Genomic DNA, 20,440 nt, shown 5'->3' with positions numbered 1-20,440 from the left:
CAGGACAGATCAGATTTCCATATGCCCATGGACTAAAACTACTTAGCAGAAAGCACAGGAAAACAATTGTTTCCAAGCACTCTAGCGTGACAATTGTTAAAGTTAGACCAGAAGCAAAAGCTTCCTGGAAGAAGAGAAGGCCAGGCTTAAGCTGAGTGAGTTCTGTTGTAGCAGCAAGTTCTCATCAAGAGTAACTGCTCTATACAGAAAATCCACAGCACTTCTGAATGGACATTTCTGTCCCTCCTGTCCTACAGCTTCACTGTGCCTTCAAACCATTAGCATCTGTCAGATGAGAATGCTGAACAGTAAGCAGCTTTCAAGGAGGTTGGTAAGGAAGGGAAAAAATAAGTAGTCTCTCTCAAAACTGAACAGCTTTGTTTACAAGGGTCTCCCCCAAACAGCCCAAAACCTTCAAAAGTCCACTTTAAAAAAACCAGTTACTTAAAAACAAGATAGAGAGAGTAAGTCTAGTATTTGAATTTTGCAATGCCAAACAGCAATTTCAGAAGATTTATTTATTTTTTAAGTACAGAATGGAGCACATGCATATGGCCTGGTCCTCTTCACAAACACAAGGTACACTCACTGTTCTGAAGGAAGATCAAGCATTTAGCAGCATTGTTCATTCAAAAAGCTGAGTTTTAATTCAGTTAAAACTCTGATGAGTAGTAGGGAAGAAGAAAACATTTTAGATTTCTGAACAGTTTCTAGTTTCTACTGCTTAGCACTACGTCACTCCTACAGCAACATGTAAGTTAGTAAGGAATATGATTATACTGAAGCCTATGCACAACATACAATGCCACATCAGAATAAAAAAATATACTCTCTGTTGTAACTTTTCATTACAAAAATACCAGATGGAGAAGACAGACTTTCAGAAACAATCTCACAGAAGTTACGCAGGCTGAAACATGCAAACATTTGATAAAACTTACACACACGCAAATGTTGCACTGAGGACTGAAGAACTGCACAGATTGAAATACTGTGTTATTGAAACAGATGTTATCAAAAGAGTTTTTAAAAGCACGTATTTAAGTAACAATTGCTAAATTTTGTTGTTTAACTAGTCTTATGCTGATCTGCAAGCTTGTTGTTGGCCATACTCTTAGAATTTGGCTCTACAGGAAGCTTCTGTACCCAGTACTAGAACATGAAGTCCAAGAAGAAAAAAATTCAGTCCTGAGTTTTGATGTTTTCACATACATTTTATCTTAACAGTATCCAGAACTGAACAGGTTAACTACAAAAGCATCAGTTGGTATTTCTTTTTCTCCTCACCTATAAAAACTTGCAAATGGAAAAGCTCTCAAGAAAATTTAGTTCATATCAAACCATGTGCCAGACAAAAATGGGTCAAATAAACGTACTCTAGAACACATAGTCTTAGTGGAGAAGCAAAACTGAATTCTGACGCACAACATCCTACTACAGCTGCTTGAGTATGTACAGGATACACCACCTCAGCAGCCTGAAGTCAGATTAGTCTTGTCCCTTTACCAGTATAAAAGCCTATGTCAAGGATCCAGACTTGATTCATGTTCTTCATTTTCATCAGGTAGTTCTTCAGCAGATGCACCACACACATTGTCCCGGTTATCTGCAGACTGATTTAGCTCATCAGGTTCCCCAGCTGCAATCTGAGTTGTTTCTTCTTCCTCTTCTTCCTCAACTTCCCCATCATCCTCTACATCCATCTCAAACACCCTCACGTGACGGAGGTTTGAACTTAGCTACAGAGACATTAAGAAGTTTCTATTAATAAATAAATAAATAAATGCACCAATACCATTTCAAATGTTAGCCAATAGCTTTAAAAATAGCCTTTATCTTTGAAATGGAGGAGTCAAGGAAATTAGCAACTTTTTTATTGCTCTGTAGGCTGAAAAATAAAGTAGATCTATTAACTTCTGTTAAAGTTTTTCCATGTTGAGAGAGGTATGACTGTACTCTGACACACTTATGACAGATTATGAGAGAATAATCTATTTGTCAAAAAAAAGTTTTGATAAAATCACTCTCTCCAGTCATAGCATAGTTTACAGGCTTGTTCACAGATACTGTACTTACCACACAGGAAACTTTTCTAATGCCATTTACAGAAACATACTGAGCTTTCATATTCTCCAGCACTCTCCACTGATTCTCCAAGAAGACAGTACGTGTGGGTATCTCACCACTTTGCTCATCCAGCCTGCACACAGCAAGAAGAAAAGCACAAAGGTAGTATGTAAGAAAATTCCAGTACTAAAAAAACCCTCAGTCAGCCCAGTTTTTTATGTCTAAGTTTTATTATATCATATGCAACAAGCAGATAAGCGTTTGAAACCATCATAATGCTGCTACAGATACTCTAGAGCAGGGGATCCAACTGTGGAGACACAGCATGTTTCAACTGAGATAAAAGGTGAGCAGGGAGTTGTAAAGTCTGATCTTCCCACAAGTAACAGCTACAACAGGAGGATGAGGAAGGTCTTCCTTCAGACCTCTCCCCTACAAGAAGAGGAGTTTTTGAACAAAATCCTGGAGGCGATGCCTCCAAACACGGAAGTTTGGCCTCCATGACCTTTCAAAGATGTAACACTCCAGTTTACCTCCATTCATAGGGACTGTATGAAGGAACTCCCTGACTATTACAGTGGCCAGGATTAGTTCGAACTTGCATTTAATATTTTTCGTTCATTCTTCAATGGATAACTTATTTGTGGCATTAAGAAAAAAAATTACAGTTCAGTATGGCTCTTTATTTTGAGGTAAAAATTATCTTAAGCAATCCACCAGAGAGACATAGGGAGGAAAAAGAAAAAGCAAGTGAGGCACAACTAAAAGATGGGATTCACCACTTGAACTATATTGGCCTTTTTTTTTTGTGTGTGTTCAATTCCCACAGATGCTCTCCTCTCCCTATACCAAGGCAGAGAGGCACCAATTCTGATGTTTCAAGGCTAAGCTGACAATAGTTGTAAGTGTGACTACCAGGGGAAAGATGAAGAAATATCTGTGTATCCTTATTACAAGGCAGAGGTATATGAGCAAATATGCTGAAAACATCCTAATTTCAAGTACCCTGACCAGCAAAGTTAGCATCTTCTAAAGAAAAGATTTCTGCTTCTACAGGACGTCTTCAATTGGTCCTCCCATTTCAAGAAAGCCACGTACACAGGTACTATTCAGTCTCAAAAAAGCAAAACCAACCCCAACCCAACCCCCAAAAACAGTTTAGGAAGCTTCCATCTCCCCACTCCACTCTCCCTGGCACAAGAGTTTTTGTGTTTAAAATGTTTACACACACGCACATACAGCGTAAGTAATTGCACGCATTTAGAATATTTGCTTAATCTACTTTTCAGTTATGCATTTTCAGATGTGCTCAAAGATTTTCAGTACCTTTTAGTAGAATCCCAGATGAATTCCCTATCTTGGTCCTCATCTGCATATACTGAAGATAAAGGCAGCTGAGCCAAGACTCTCTCCTTCCCCTCTTGCTCCACACTCTCCTTCAGAACTACAGTTACAGTTTCATCATCATAGAAGTGTGCATCTAAACAACTGTAGCATCTATAGGAAAATAATTTAGAAAGCATCAGGGAATATAAGTGAACACAGAACTAAAGTATTTTTAAGTTGCACAGCATTCATGTTAAAGTATTCAGTAGTTAACAGTAGGCTTCACTGTAGATGATAAAAAAGGTCAGTCTGCAGCAAAGACACTGAAAAGATAGCCATAACCATGGCAGACCCCTGTATCATGATCAAGGATTCTGAAAGGGAAAAACAAAAAAATCAATTTACTAACAATCTTATTTTTTACCATTTCAGGAGAAATGTAAGAAACAACACATACAAACACCAAAGAAGATTCAGAAACACAACTGAGGTACTGGGGACAATCACACCTGACCTTTCTACATTAAAAGGATGAGCTTAGTCTGCCTTTATTCAGGCATATCAAGTTTCACTCCATCTTAAAGAACATCACAGATATAAGCAAGAGCTGTTTCCAGCTAGCTTTGTTTCTTGCACATGTGCTAAAGCTCTAGTTTTCAACTAAAAAACTAAAATTTACTTGACCTTGAGATGAAGTGTAAAATAAGACTCTCACAATCCCACAGCTTCATGCACCTGTGTCATTTCTTACAGCCCAACTCACCCAGGGACTATAAGTTGGTCTGGTGTCTGAAGTAGTGACTTGTAGGATAAAAGCCAAACTACAATGCCCAAGAAGTTAATGTAAAATACACAGTAGAAAACATGGTCTTCAATTTAGCAATCTGCAATTCTAGAAGAAAAAAACAAATATACTGACCTGGAGTCTGAGCTCTCATTTACACTGTTGTTCAAGAAGTTTCCAAACTCTACTGCAAGAATTCCATTACTGACGGACCTAGAAGAACAGTGTTCATTATCTCTGTGATTATTTTCTTTTCCACTCATAGGGAATTCAGAATCTCTAACAGAAACTGTGGTAAGAGATGGTGTGCAAATCTTAAGACAGGCTTACAGTACATGGCTATATTCCCAAATGATATAACTGGTGGATGGGAACCTTTTGATCTCTTCCGCCCCTCAGCAAAACGTGACCAACAGAGTCAAATGGGAAACTGCATCTGGCTTGTGGGATACAGTTCTTCTTTGCTGAACTCTTGGCTCAATTATCCTAGTCTCAGGTCTGTTAGGTTACTTGTTACTCGTTACTCAAATCTACAGAAAATGAGTTTAGACTGGTTTAGATATCAATGAGGGAGGAAATAGGATAGAAACTACACCACAAAGCTGTAATTTTGTTATCAGCAGCTCTCAACTGGAAACACAAAAGATAGTTTCATCATGTGTTTCTTCAGCAGTAAAACTGCTTTAAAAATTCCCACCCCATCACAGTTCATTATTCCCTCAAATTAAATGACACAGATTATGAAAATCAGTATTTCACGGAAAGGAGTAGTTTTTGTTGTTTTCTAAACCCAGGTCATTTCAGTCATCCCACTGACAGAATGTATCTTAAACAGTTGTATCAGCACAACTAAGCAGTGATAAACTGCATCTTGGACACAAACTTCTGAAGGTACACAAAATTACACCCCAAAGAGATGTATTCTATTTGTTATACCTATGAATCCACCTCCCATTTTTTCTTATAGTATTAAATTACAGGCTGCACGGGGTTTAATCAAAGAATAATATTTACAGTAAGACAAAGCATGATTCCCTGTCATTTTTCACAAGTTTGCACAAGCAATTAATTCTCTGGGAAGCAAAACTAAGGGAGCCTGATTTTCTTCCTAAGCCTAAAACCATCTTGGGTCTTGTGATTAGATTGTCTGAGTCTAATACAACACAAACTCCTGCTGCAGTTTCCTACTGCATTTCCAAATATCCTCCCCATTTTCTCCAGTATCCAAGAAAGATTGTATTCATGCTGCTCATTCCTTCTTTTTACAAATAGATTAAAGTTGTAATTGTCTCTGTACGCATGTGCCAAAGCTCACAAACCACTTTTCCCTCTTTTTGTCTTACCTGGAAGTATCAGTATGTCTCCTCAAAATGTGTATTTTAGAAATCGAATTTTCTAATATGGTGAAGAGAACATAATGTATATTGGATGTTTTGTCATTCCACCTGTAATGTGGGGGAGGAAATGAAAATTTAGATCAAGTTTTAGTAACTGGTAGATGACATAGAACAAGGAATAGCATACTTACAGAAATGGTAGTTTAAATAACTGAGGTGTGGAGTCTTCACTGAAAAGAAAAAACAAACCAGTTTATAAAATGCTACTGTAATTTTGTGCAACTGAGCTTTAGGAATAATGTAAAGAAATACCTTTGAGAAGTTTTGTAAAGAGACATGCAGACTGCTTGATGCACTGACTTTCCAATCACATCCTAACAAATATAATGAAAACAGGCCAAAAAATGCAGGCAGTTATTCATAATTATACACAGTTTTAAGACAAAAAACTACAACCAACCAACAACACCTGAGTAAATCTGAAAGAAAAATCCACCAATATGCTGGAATAAACATCCCTAATGCAAACACCACTGTCACCTGACATGCTTGCTTCGTATTTCTTCATAATATATAGACTAACATTGCCAACTAACACAGTTATCTAGCACATAGCACATGCACCAAGCTAACTGACATTAAAAATAGATCCCAATAATGTGAGAACAGAAGACATGAAACAAAAATCCCCCATTACACTCTCCCTAGTCAAAGGTTTGAGACATCCTGGCAGTGGTGAAGCTGGGCTACCTGCTACCACCTAAGCTGTAGGCACTCAAAGGCAAAGATTAAACCTACAGGCCTTACTGAGCATGACTACTATCTTCAGTTGACTGCTACCCCTAGAAGAAAGTTATATAAATTGAACTTACCGCTGGCTTTTGTAAACACTGATCAATGACCCCTTCCATTTGCCTTTTAACAAAATGCAGTGATTTCTCAGGATAGTAGGGAAACAGAAGTGGACTTTCTGTAAACAGATACAAGTTCATTTAAAAAATGTTTGTATCTATATAAAAGTATACTACACTTATTAAAGTGACAAATTGGAATGAGTCCAGTGGAGGGTCAACAGGATGGTCACTGGGCTAGAACACATGATTTACATGAAGAAATTGAGAGGGCTGGGTTTGTTCAGCCTAGAGAAGTGAGGGCTAACAAGCAGGAACCCATTGGTCTCTTCAGCTGCCTAAAGGAAAAGTTACAGAAGACATTTTCAAAGCTGCACACAGAGAGGGGAGGCGATATAACAGTCCTAAGCTTCAGCAAGGGAAATCCCAATCAGATATGAGGAAAGAAGTTTTCACAAGGACTGGTTAGTCACTGGAACAGGATGTCCAGAGAAGCTGCAAGGTTTCTATCCTTGCAGAAGACAGAGGACTCGACTGTACAAAGCCTGAGCAACCCATCTTAGCTTCAAAATTAGCCCTGCTTTGGTTGGATTAGGCAACTGCCTAAATTATTCCCCGATTACAAATTTTAACTCAGGTAACTAACTATATTACAGTATGAAACAAGGTGAATGAATGAGAAATGGAGGGCTGCCTGCCCCTTCAGCTTTTCTTCACAGCCCATTCGAAACTGCAGAAAGACGGAAGTGCATTTAGCCAAGAGCTAGAAACACAGTTGTCATAAAATATCTTGTTTAAGCAAACAGTTTCCATATTTTAGTAGCTATGATTTGGCTTCAGTAGGACTGATTTTTCTCATGAAATGAACTACTTTGTAAGAAGACATCTAGCTTTCTCACTACTTATTTTAAGTACACAACCCATTTCTTTTCCAATTTTTAGCTGGAAAAATGATAAAATCACATCAATCAACAAAGCAATGTAAAGCACCAAAGAAGGGTAGAAAGCATTAATGGCAGAAGCATTACTTGTCCTATAATCCTATAAACATCTCGGTACTTGCCAAATTAATACCAACAAAACCACTTACAAACCATCTCCACAATCATAGATCTTGGGTAATAACAAAAATGACCAGTCAAGCAGCTTACACATTTAAAGTATCAAACATATTTTCAAAGCATGTCTAAGAATACATTTTCTAAATACTACTTTTCCAAATGAAAATGCTACCACTTCACCCCTTTTTATTGAATTAAATAGGCAGAAAAAGGCAGCTATAGCAAATTCTATTACAAGACAGCTGATGCTGTAAAAGTTTTACAGTCTATGATTTCTAAAGTTAAACAAGAATAATTGCCATCAACTTGTAATAGTCTCTTACTTCTTTTTCACCACTAATTAATAAAATCGTCTCAGACTCCAGTGAAAGAGAACAAGTTAGGACACTTGCCCCAGGTATGACCTAAGCGTAATTACTACTTCCTTGAACTGGAATTAAGATCTCCTAAAACAGACATCTCCTGGGATTCCTTGCAAGCCAACATTTCCGAGACTGGTACATAAAAGGTAGGAAACTCCTAATACCCTGAAAATGGTAACTGACTGGGTAAGAAGCTACATTAAAACCGTACACAAAAATAACAAGGCCTGTTTATTTTATTCTACTCAGATGAAGACCCATGACTAACACTATAGAAATAACTCCTGAGGATGAAAAACCAGATTACTCTTCTACATTTGTTACATACTACATACATCCTTCATTCACTTTTTACTAAAGCAGACGTTACCTTTAAGATGAGTACTACTTTTAAGAAAGTTAAACCACTGGTTTCCCTCTGTATTAGGTGGTGATACAAGGTCATCATCTTCATCTTTCAAGTACTAGACGAGAAACAGACATTTGTGAGATTGCATTTTAATAAGGGACATAAGAATTCACCTCCAACATTGCCCCTCAAGAGTCTATTAAACATTTCTTAATTTAACATGCACTAGTCTTAAAACTAAACATTCCACCCCTTCTAGAAACAGTAAGAAAAATCAACTATTGTCTAAGATCGTAGTGACATTTCCATAAGAAACTGAATTTTAAATCAAATTTGAGCACAAATGTTTTGAAATCCGGTGATTAACGGCATAAAGACACCACACTTCAGTTTTACATTACTAATGCTGGCTGTGAAGAAGTTTCACCCTTTTCCTAAAAATACAGCAAGTGTAAGGTAAAACTATGTTTTTAAACACTCCTTTTCCTAATAATAGGGGAAAATAATAAAAATATTCTCCTTTACCATTACTGGAATGTGCAACACAAAGCAAAAGGGACAGAGAAGAAAAGTGAGCAGAGCTTTAAAAGTTTCTCCATCTAAGGGTTCTCCCATTTATTCCCTAGCTCTTCACCTGGCCAACTCTCTCCACATTGAAGTATTTTCCTTTACGGTTGTAAAGTTCTGGTGCCTGAAAAAGTAATGCAAACAAAACCATTATTTAAACCCAAAGTAATGAGAAGTACTGTACAAAAAGATGATTGAATTATTGTAAGATTTTTCGGATTCAATGCTTGGCAGTTGAAATACAGTCAGATGCTGTACTTGGCAAACCAATATAACTTACCTCATTGAAGTGTTCAGTAAGAAAATCGGCAACAAACGTGATATCTTTTTGAGTCATCTAAAAGGAAAAAAAAATGGTGAGAAATGCAAAGGGTAAGAAATACATTTCAGTGATCACAGAACACATGCTCTGTAGACTGGACAAGCTCAGCTCGCTCAACCTATCCTCACAGGGCAAGTGCTCCAGCCTCCAACCTGCCTGGGAGCCCTCTGCTGAACTCATTCCAGTTTATTCATGTCCCTTTTGTATATGAGGGCCCCAAACTGGAGAAAGTATTCTAGACGCAATCTGATGAGTGCTAAATAAGGAGGGTAACGGCTTCCCTTGACCTCCTGGCCCTGCTCCTGTTAGTACGGCCCTGGGCACTCTTGGCTGCCTTTGCTGCCAGGGCACACTGCTGGTTCACGCCTAACTTGCATCCACCAACATCCCTAAGTCCATCTCAGCAGAGCTGCTCCCCAGCCAGTTGGGGCCCCGCTGTGCAACTGCAGGGGGTTACTCTTCCCCAGGACAGAACCTTTTGTGTCCTTGTTGAGCTTCAGGAGGTCCTTATCTGTTCATTCTATTTCTATTTCCCTCTGGAAGGCACCTCTGTCCTTGAGCATATTAATTGGTTCACCCAGTGTGATGGTGTCTGCAAATCTGATGCAGGTGTATTCCCTCTCCTCTACCAAGGCATTGGTAAAGATGTTAAAATCCCATTCTGGTTAACGTAGTCATTTAGAGCATATAAAGAGCTGCTATAAACAGAGGTCTCGCACTCACATATAATGTACTAAAAATAATAGTTTATATAAAGAAAAAGTAATTCATGAGACAGCATATTAGTGTGACTCTGCAGGCATCAACTGTCTCAAAGAAATGACACAGACATTATCCTTTAAGTTCTGGAACAAAAACAAACCTTTAATCTCATGTTCAAGTCAAGCAGAATACAGAGTATACCACCATTTATTAGGAAATGTTACTACTACCTTGTTCAGCTCTGGAAGCACATGATCTTCTGACATCCTCAACATGGCTGAGGGAAAAATTATATTCTTACTGCATTAATATTAATATGTTTTCCTAATATTCTTAATTTTCCATAGAAATGTAATAAGACACTGCTGATAAAATAGGAAAGATTAATCTGTCAGAAGCGAAAAAGTCTGGAATGAAGAATAACAAATTGAGACTAAAATTAAGCCTCACTTGCCCCACTAGCTTACAATACAAATCTTGAAGAATTTTTATCTTTAATCTTTTCCAACTGCGTTGTAGCCTGTACAAGACTGAGGTAAGTTTATTATAAAAAGGGTTCATATATTATTCATGTACATAGAGTAGTAAATGGATATATATAAAATACATGGATACTGTCATGCCCAGAATAGTGTGTTTTAAGGGAATTGCACAGAAGTAGTTTTAAATCAGTGAGGCTCAGATAAACAGTTCTCTGTTTAGTTTCAACACAAGCAAACACAGTGAACATCTAAAGAATCAACATTATGCCAGAGAATTCTGATAGTTCTGCTTTCTGCAATTTTTAAAATTAAAATTACTGTATTCCTGTTAGTAAGTGCTAACACTGCATTTTTGGTGCTTTTACAGTATCTGGTAAGACTGCTTATATTTTCATAAAGTAGTTCTAAAAAGATTGATTAAAAATTATAAACCTATTCATAACCACTTTATAAAAACAAGCAGGCTAAAATACAGCATTTTGCACTTCCTTCCAACATTTTACCTGCAGTTACCCAGCTACAACTAGAGGTAGCTATTAAGTGCATCTGGACATTCAGAAACTGTTTACATCTGTGCACAACCTTACAGCTAACTAGGTCTCCACAGGAGAAAACAGCAAGTGACAGAGTAATTGGGAGTTAAGACTATACTTCAAATTTGGTGTAAACTAAAGAAAGTCCTTTAATTTCTTCAAGTCAAGACCAGCAAATTGCTCATGAAGCAGACAACAGTTTGGAGTAACATTACAGGAAAAGTATATGCAATACCCACTGTACACACGCTAAATTTAATTGAGAACTATCAAGTTTATGATCTGTTTAATATTATAATTATTCTTGCCTCATCAACTGTAACCTTTCATATGTCCAGGAATTTTCTATGATAGAAATAGTTGTTTATAACTAAGACTGGCTTAATTACTTGCCAACATTTCAATGCTTACAATATGAAACAGACACTGGATGCTTACTATCTCATCAAGCTTACCAACATACAGCCATCGAAAAAATGCTTTGAAGTTTTTCATACTACTGTCGATAACTCTAAGCAAGAAACAAGAAAAGAAATTACCAGATCTAAACGTCACAAGCTGCTCCAGGCTTAAGTCCCATCTTTACTACAGAAAGGCCTGCAAGCACTATCAATTTTTTAAAAAACGCCCAATGCAACATTCCAAGTTAAGACTATTGTTGGGGTATGAGTCTATGAGATGCAGTGAGGCAAGATAAAGGCGCATCACCACCAAAGGACTCTTGCCCTCCCAACCTCTGCTATTCCCAGTCACATGCTCCCCCTTAGATAAAAGGCTCAACAGGCACGTTTGTTAAACTCTCCAGACTTTATACTTACTGAAGCAGCTCATTTGCTTTCAGGATGAAAGAACCAACAGCAGTAATAGCCTCTGCAAAAAGAGCTAACCATTATTATTAAGCTTTCAAAAGTGAAATTAGAATGGGGAAGTAGCGCACACACTACTGTACCTTCAATTCCAGATGCGTCTAATCCCAGAGACTCATACTTTTGTTTCCATAAAGCCATTCCTTTCAATTCACTCAAGTGGTATAGCAGTGCCTCAGAACCACTAGAAAGGCAGAGCATAGTAGTATAATCTTTTAGTCACCCTTTGAAAGTCACTGCTTCACTGCATGCAGTTTTCATCATTTAAATGTGCAAAGTGAAGAGCTTTATAAGGTAGTCTGGCATGGAAGAGTTTCGTATCAGTATTACTTCACAGAAAAGCAAGTATTGTCCTCAGGATTTTAACCACGCTAAGCTGGTGTGAGTATTTTGCATTCATCCTATAAACACACCAGGCAGTGATACACAGGTGATGTGTCATGGAGATTGTTCAAAATACTTCAACAGTCCTCCACTACCCAGAATTAAAATAGTACGTTTTGCCATGATCATGGTCTCTGCACCAGCACACCTACATACAAAGAACCACCAATACAGCATACTGTATTTTAGCAAAGCATATAACATGCGATTTTATCTATAATTCACTGGACACTCTATGACTTACCTCTGCAAATGACTTATGACCAACTTTTGTATACTGGAATAGGAAGACTCTATGGACTGACCAAGTTTTTTTAAACCCTGTTAAAAAAAGAAATACAAGCATATAATAATGTTCTGCTAATTTAATAGAACAGTGATTAAAAGATATTGAAACAGATTATTTTGATGTACTAAAAAAATATTAACATACCTTTACCGTCAGTTGGTTCATTAGTAACGCCTGAAGTTCCAGACTGAAGAGGGTGGGGGAAGAGAACCAAATATGCGTTCACTTTATATTTCAGTATCAAATGCAAATGCATACTCAGATAAAACAGCAGTAACTACCTTGCTTTGCCCCATAACAACAGCTGCATAAACTCATCCTGAACAGAAGTGGTTGTATTCTTTTCCTGTCAGTCAAAATGATTGAAATAGATTGGAGAAGAGATTAAATCCAGGCTACCAAGTAATCTCACAAACACTTCAATTAATGTATATTGGAAAACCCACCCATATCCTTGAATGATGAAATCAGACTACTGACCACTGGAAATTTTCTAGTATTTTAAGTTATTTTCAAATGTATTACCCAGCAACAATTCTAAGCAGTTTGCCATCACCAAGAATCTATTTAAAAAAAAAAATTTGATTCAATTAACTTCTAGCCATGGTCAATGAACACAAAAATCTAAGCAAATCCAAGAGCATCTTAATCATGGCTGTTATACATGCTCTACTGAACTAAGGGCTGTTATTTAACATTTACAGTATTCAGACTAAAGTACAAAGAGCATGACCTTAAATACAAAGCAACTGATCAAAAGCTGTTGAAGCTGAAAACTATCACTGTTGAATAACTTAGAATAAATAAAGAAGCATCACAATACAATTGTGCTTGATTGTACTCGGATAGCTTCAGCAGAGTGCTTGACACACAATAGCTTCCAGGTTGCCTCTGAACTTAGAGATGGTTACCTGAAGGCATTATGCTTAAGCAACATTAAGATATGCAGTATGTTAACATGAACAGCAGAAATACGGCAAAAAATGTTTTTCCAAAAGAATGGTTAATACTACAGTACCTGTACAAACTTTGTTAGTCGTGAGTCCATCTGCATCAATATTTCTTCCCATGCTTCACACATGCACGTCAATGACAACTTTATATACTGCAAGACAGATACAGACATTAGCATTATTCCCTCTTCCCCCCTTCAAAACACATGCAACGACTGGACGTCACAATACAAAGGGAAGGTATACTGTAGATATTATATAAAATTTATTATCAAACTCCAAGTTAGAGCTCTACATTTACTTAAAGCCGCCTTAAGCTAGAAAACATTTTACTTGCATTAAGAATATCAAAGCCTGTAGTAACTGTGACATTAAAAGGATGTTGTAACACAACTGTACCTGTAACAGAGTTGAAATGTGAGTAAACTTCCGGGCCATTCGAGTTACCTCAGGTAAGTAACTTGATAATAGACTAGTGTCCAGCTGTAACATGAAACAAGCAACAGGTAACAGATGATTTGTCTTTTACAGAAATGAAAAGACAGGTTGGGAGAATCCACAGAAAAACTGTCATCAACTCTTAAAGTTGATTTTAAGAGGGAAATACATTGAATTCAAAGGAGCAATAAATATTTTAAATACATCTATAAAAACTCCTGATAACATTGCTCATTTTGGAGTTCTAACAGTAATATTTTTAAGGATGACTGTTCTGATAGACTGGGTAATCAACAGTATTGCAGCTATGCCTCTGTGTGCAGAATGAAGAAAATCTGAATAACTGTAATTGAATAAATGATTGTTATATTTACAGTAATATTTTAAAAGAATGCCTCAGGTCATCATCATCAGTCTCATCAGTGAAACTGCATGTTAACATGATAAATCCAAGAGCTAAATAGGGGTGAATTTCAGAAAGGCTGGAAATAGTAGTTTGTGATTTTTCTGCAAATAATGGGAAAGAACAAAGCTACCAGAAAAAAAGCATTTTTACTTTTAAAGAACATTTAAAAGATACTTTACTTGCCTGAAAATATGTTATCTCTGCTTCTCTATCCGAAGAGTCTTGTATCTCTGTAATAACCGATAGTGATTTCAAATCACTAGACAAACATAGTCCACGACAAGAACCTGCCACCTGAAGGATTCCAGTTTAAAAGTTAATGAAATATTTCATTTCCTCTAAGATGTATTTACTGCTCTAACACGTTCACATACAAAGAAAGTTGCAGTCAATGACGAGTAAAAACAAAGTGGAATTTTCAGCTACTGTTCAGAACAAAAGCACTCTTTTTACTGTGGATTTATGTTGAACTTTGTTTCATTTGAAACAAGATGTTAAAAATCACCAGTTAGAATGTCTTTCCAACAATAACCACACAACCCAATCAAGAGAAACAACTATTCCTTTCTTTAAAACTCAGCAACCCCATTCCACTTACGTGTAAGCACACTTATGTATCTTTTTCATTCATCCGTAGTTTGGTATATTATGAAGAAAAAATACAGAAAGAAACAGAACGTACCCCAGTTACTGTAGCGATCTTGAACATTCCATAAGCATAAATCTCAATAAATCCTGAGCTGCCACCAAGGACTAGAGCATTAAGCCTACGAAAACAGACGAACATGTTGATGAGCATACTGAAATAAATTCTTAACACTTAGATTCCATCCCTTTACTAAAGATCCTCTAAAGAATCACTGAACAAGAAGAAACACTGCGCTAGTGTCTACAATCCAAGACATTTAAAAACAAAAGAAAATATTAGCTTGGATTTCATTGATAAAACCTCCCTCTAACATTTGCAGAAAGAGTATCAATTACTAAATTAACTGAGAGAATAGGGGAAGAAAACACAATTTAGGCACAGAAGTCCTTCTTCACTAACTTTAAATCTTCCAGAAGAAAAAACTAAGTTTCTAGCAACAGCCCACATACCCATACAGGCTGCACAGCATTCTTACAAAGCTACTTCTGTATTCTTCTGAGTTTATCCTAACTAAGTGCAGAGTAACTCTGTCAGTCACTCTGTGGCACTCCTCAGCAAAACCTCAAAGGCAAAAAACATCTGAAATGGATGCAGCAGCAAAGAACAGCCACAAGTAACAATAGCATCAGAAACAGAAACCCAGTTCAAAGAACAGGGTCTGTGTTTTTGCTCACTTACTAAACTCAACTTGCTACAATGACCTGCGAAAAAGCTTCTCTGTGACCCCTCCCTCTTTGCCTATGTTTAAAACATTAAACTTTGGACAGGGAGGTTGGCTACTGCTGTCATACACCCATACATCTTCAACTACACATATTTGCTAACATTACACTGAGCAGTACTGCTCTCCAACAAAAAAATGAGAATGCTTTACATGTCCCCTTATAAAACAATAAAACTAACTGCAACTTCTGCCTGTTACACACCTAAATATATGTTAAAGGAGAATGCTTCCACTAAAGCCAAGACATAAGTTTTTTAACAAAACAGTATCTGAAAAACTTTTGGTTTGATTAATTGAAAGGATGAAGGAGCACAGAATCCAGAAAGCTCCTACACCACAGACAGCTGCCACACCTCTTTCCAGCAAGGAGTTCCTACTGTAAGAAAAGGTATCAAGTCTTAAAAAGGAACAGCTGGTGATAGACACAGATACAAATTTTGAAATAACAGGGATGATTCTCAGTGGTGGGACTGTAAGGAACTGTGAAAGAAAGCAATGGAAAAACAAGGCACAGACATTAAGCGCCCTCCTCAAAAACGCACCACAAGCACTCCACAAAGTCTCAGTGCTAAACTACACTTTCTCCAGCTGCTCCTCATGTGTTTCCTAATAAAAGATGCTTACTTTATTTTAAAGTAACCCTAATACAGCTGATTTCAAAGCTAATTTTAAGTTCAGCTTCGTCACACTCATGCAAACCCACAGGAATTCCACCATCTATAACAAGCATTCACAAACGTCTGCAAGATCAGCTTAAGTGACACATACAACATAGCATTTAAATGCACCCCAAGAAAACCTCTTCTGAGGAAAAGAAGATATGGCACCAAGAGCAGCTCCTCATAAAGTGCCTTATAATCCCTCTAAATTGAGGAGAAAAGGTGTAAACTGATGGAGGCTTTAATATATTCTTTGCACTTTATGTACATGAAAAAAGAGAGACATTCCACATTCTTTCTCCAGGACCCTTAAAACCAGATTATGAATAACTTAAAAATAAACCCACTTATCCATTATTTTATAGCTTAAAAAAAAAAAAAGAAGAAAAACCCCAAAAAACCCCACAACCCTCCACATATGGAATTTACCTTACATCACCCAGAAGCTTCATAATCTCATCTGACTTTTCTTCACTGAAAATACAAAACATATGATTGGGGTTTATGTAGCTTGTCTCAATACCAGAAAACAAAATAAAACAAAAAAAAATAGAGAGATACTAGATGACAATTTCTTACCTGAAAATTTTTGCAGTGGTACTGTAACTGAAAACAAAATAATTATTCTCAGTAAAAATGAGCAGACATCTAATTCAAAACATCTACAGAGAGCATTAAAGATTAATAACCAAACCAATGACAACAAACGACAAACTGTATCTTCTCAAGCTTACTAGTATAATGCTTACTTTTTCGGTAGCGCTGGTAATTTAGGCAAAAGGAGATTTGATTCATCCTCAGCATTGTAAAAGGAAGTGAGAACACTGAAAAAGAAGTAGGACCGTCTTTACCACCCAAGCTGTAAAAATGGGGGGAAGAGAATTTCTTTCTAACTTCAGAGTTACAGCATATACCCAATAAGTCACGTATATCAGAGTTACAAATATCAGAGGGTAATCCCATATGGGGCCTTTAATAATTTATCAAATGATCAAATTAATAAAAGAAGTCCAAAAATATTTATTTCCACCAAAGGAAAATATAAAGTTTGTATCTGCTGGCTCAGTAGCTTGCCACCAAATTCCTCGTCATCTGTAATACAGTCACTGACCGAGGCTTTCTGTTTAAACCCTGTACAACCCTGCAGTACAACCGACCTACACCTCAAAAAACCTTCCCTCTAAAGACACATTACAGCGAGAGGAAGACTACAGTGCAATACTTAATACCACACCTTAGACATGCCAGAAGGATGAGATTCCCCATAAGGGGATAAGTCTAACCCCATCGGGAGAAAAATGCTACAGTGATTTAAGATGCAGTTATTTTCTTGCTGTTTGAAGATTGGTACTTTCTAGAGGTGGGGGGAATCCCCAAGTCAGGCTCCTTTTTTTAAATAATTAAACCTCCCTATTAAAAATAAAACTTTTATTTAATTATAGTCTTGCACTGCAATAAGGTACTTATCAGAGATTTTTGTAAGACCACAGAAATAGGGACCACTATGTCCTCCAGCTCACAGGCGCTGCTGAGAATTGTCTAATGCTGCAGAGCTCCTGGTCACTAAGAGCAACCTGACCTCCTGGAGCAAGTACACCCACAACAGAATTGCCAGCGGGGTTGGCACCCCCCAAAGGCACATCGTGAAAGATGTAAGCACTAAACCAATGATCTTGAAAACACAAGTGAAGAAAGATTTAAATATAATACTTATTCTAACAAAATAATGAACATAATAACATAATTAGTTTAATAAGTTAATTGGTATTGAAGTAAATTGGATCAGAAGACAGGCTGTATAAATTAACACACTAGATTAAGCAGCTCTTAAGAGGTGGATGCTCAAGATAACGCTGAAATTTTTGTGTATAACCTAAAGAACCACGAGACTAAGAGATCAGCACTGAAAATAAGCGTATGAAGTGTCTATCTAACGCAAAGGAAAATGTTAGCCAAGTGGTAAAAAAAAGCCACAGCTATGTAATATTATATTATTTTATCTGACTGCTTGTAGCATACTAAGTACAAATCATTAGTAAGGTGGCACTACACTGCCCATAATTCACTTCTAGGGTTTTTCAGACTCACCTGCTTTCCTCAGTTACTTCCATCCAATGCATGTATGTAATAGATGAGTCCACAGAGAAGGAGTGCAAGCTTTCAGGTTTTTCTACATCACACAGAATAATCCGCCTGGTATCAGTAAGGCCAAAAGCCAAAACTAGAGAAAGATGAGTAAAATCTATGAATAACCAATGTGAAAAACTCTGTCCTTTATACTGAACTAGAAAATAAAGTGTCTTCAGAGCCAACTACCGGACAGAATTTTGTCTATTTACAGTCCTAAATTCTCATTTGAAATCTACTTATTAGGATGAAAGGTTGAACTCTTACCATATTTTAGGTAATAAATTTAAGTCAAAGGCCTGATTTCACAATTATTTATTTGCATGTTGAACTGAACATGCCAAGCAACTTTTGCATCACTTTCTTCTTAACTTTATTCATCCATAAAAAGCATATGGCAGGCATAGGTTTCTGTGCTTACCTCCTTGTAATCACAGGCAACCAGCTTAAAAGAAAGTTTCTTAAACTCTTCAGACTCCATCATAAAACAATACAGGTATTTTTACCCACAAGTCATGGAAGAAGACTGTTCCCACTCTCCCACCTCTAATAAATCAAAAAGTAACTGATTTCCAAGCCTAGGTTTATTAAGCTACTAATTTCAACATTATTTCTGTTGATAAGGGAAATTATTTTTTTTTCTTCTTTGGTGTATTATTAGAGCCATTTTAGTCTCTAAAGTTCAGCCTGTGCTAAATAAGCTAAGCTCTTCAGTCAATCCTGATCAGACAGCCTCCCAATACATTTTGTAGTTCACACAAAAATATTCTTAGTTAGGAACCTGAAGTTTTGCTACGCCTTGAAAAGCAGTATTTTGGACATAAATCCTCCTTGCAAATCTTTTTTGCAATTGCTTTCAACAGTGTAAATATATTACTTTGAATAAACCCACATAAAATTAACCCACCCTTCTCTTCAAACAGTTTACTTGAAAATTTCCTTCACAGATAAAAGTATCATCACCACAACTTTCACTGATTCCCAATGGGATTTTTGTTGCATTGTTATCACCTCATACACTTGACATTACTTTTGCCATCTGGTCTCCAAGCAAGAGCAGTCACTTCTTTTCCTGTATTTTCATTTGGAGGCAAACTCCACACTCGTTGAAAGTTTGCAAGCCGATGAAGTAAAACCTACAAACATATTAAAGACAAAAATAAACCACATTCTCCTATTAATACCAGATTGTAAATCAGTTCAATGTGCATTTTTTTTACCATATCTTAATAGCTCCTCTAGTAGTTGATTCACTTCCGTGTCATTTTAGACGGCAGTATACCGTTTACAGCAGGACAGAGAAATAAGCCGGGCTTTGTACGAGCCTAAAAGCCTGTAACCAACAGGGGTTACTCACACCTCTCCAGCAGAGACAGCCTGAAAGCACAACAGCCTGCCTTCATGCGTGAGCGCCTACAGCAGTTCCAGGGAAAAAAAAAAATACCTGAAAATATATTTATTTTAAATAGGACATTTCACACGCTTTGAAATCCCACAGATGCAGGCGATGAAAGTATCATCAGTGAATCTGTTTGAAACTAGAAAGTAAAAAAGGAAGGGGCAATACGTATCGAGAAGCTCGATGGAAGGTTTGCTACCCCTAGGTGCTTGGCCAAGCTCACAAGCATCACGCCACGGCCACCAACAGAGGCGTCCCAGCGGCTCGGGAAGGGGCAGCGCTCTGGTGCTGGCGGCGGCCGCCCTTCCCCCTCGGCGTCCTTCCCGCCGCCCCTGCGCGGACCCTGCGCGGCCCCAACGGGGCGCGGGCAGCCCCGCACTCACCTCCCCCGCCCTGTTGGCCAGGGCGATGAGGTCCCTTTTGGGGGACCAGGCCATGAACACCACCTCCTGGGGCAGCTGCTTCTCGCCCACCTGCCGGAAGGCGGGCATGGCGGCGCCGCTCCGCCCGCCGGGCCCCTGCCCGCCTGCCGGGCGCTCCCTACCCCCACAGCGCGGCGGCCTCGCGTCGCCCTCCGCTCCCGGCTTCCGGAGGCGGCACTTCCCGCCGCGCCACACCGCCCATTGGGCCGCGGGAGGAGCGGGGCCGCCGCGGCTTCCCGCGCCTCAGCGCCGAGCCCGGGCGGCGGCGGGGGCTGCCCCAGGGCAGGCTCTCCCCGCCCTGCCCGCTGCAAGGCCCCGCCTGCCGACTGCCCCCCAGGCGGGCGCAAGGGCTCTCCCCCGGCGGGGGCGGCGCCCTCCCCT

The 20,440-nt window shown here is 38.3% G+C and overlaps 1 protein-coding gene across 5 annotated transcripts; it reads right to left on the bottom strand.

Moving 5' to 3' along the window:
- Positions 1 to 476: 476 nt before the first annotated feature.
- ANAPC4 (anaphase promoting complex subunit 4) lies at positions 477 to 20,196 on the bottom strand. 5 transcript variants are annotated; one of them, XM_074822284.1, is made up of 29 exons: positions 20,021 to 20,083; positions 19,459 to 19,571; positions 19,269 to 19,374; positions 18,200 to 18,332; positions 16,861 to 16,935; positions 16,691 to 16,717; positions 16,541 to 16,585; positions 14,762 to 14,846; positions 14,263 to 14,373; positions 13,635 to 13,718; positions 13,301 to 13,387; positions 12,564 to 12,628; positions 12,427 to 12,469; positions 12,238 to 12,314; positions 11,693 to 11,793; positions 11,562 to 11,613; positions 11,199 to 11,254; positions 9,956 to 10,005; positions 8,985 to 9,041; positions 8,772 to 8,828; positions 8,159 to 8,252; positions 6,387 to 6,484; positions 5,827 to 5,888; positions 5,706 to 5,744; positions 5,521 to 5,622; positions 4,313 to 4,390; positions 3,394 to 3,564; positions 2,077 to 2,200; positions 477 to 1,739 (listed from the first exon to the last, which is right to left on the bottom strand). In XM_074822284.1, exons 2-29 carry the CDS (start codon positions 19,459 to 19,461, stop codon positions 1,524 to 1,526), a joined length of 2,298 nt encoding a protein of 765 aa, XP_074678385.1. In that variant the 5' UTR covers positions 19,462 to 19,571; positions 20,021 to 20,083; the 3' UTR covers positions 477 to 1,523. The 5 variants fall into 5 exon arrangements, with proteins under 5 accessions (XP_074678385.1, XP_074678382.1, XP_074678383.1 ...); XM_074822281.1 differs by lacking the exon at positions 19,459 to 19,571 and having other exon boundaries at positions 20,021 to 20,196; XM_074822282.1 differs by lacking the exon at positions 19,459 to 19,571 and having other exon boundaries at positions 9,959 to 10,005; positions 20,021 to 20,196.
- Between the last annotated feature and the right edge of the window lie 244 nt (positions 20,197 to 20,440).

Source organism: Strix aluco, chromosome 4 (genome assembly GCF_031877795.1).
Source record: "Strix aluco isolate bStrAlu1 chromosome 4, bStrAlu1.hap1, whole genome shotgun sequence".
NCBI lineage: Eukaryota > Metazoa > Chordata > Aves > Strigiformes > Strigidae > Strix > Strix aluco.
This window is presented reverse-complemented; position numbering and strand designations above follow the sequence as displayed.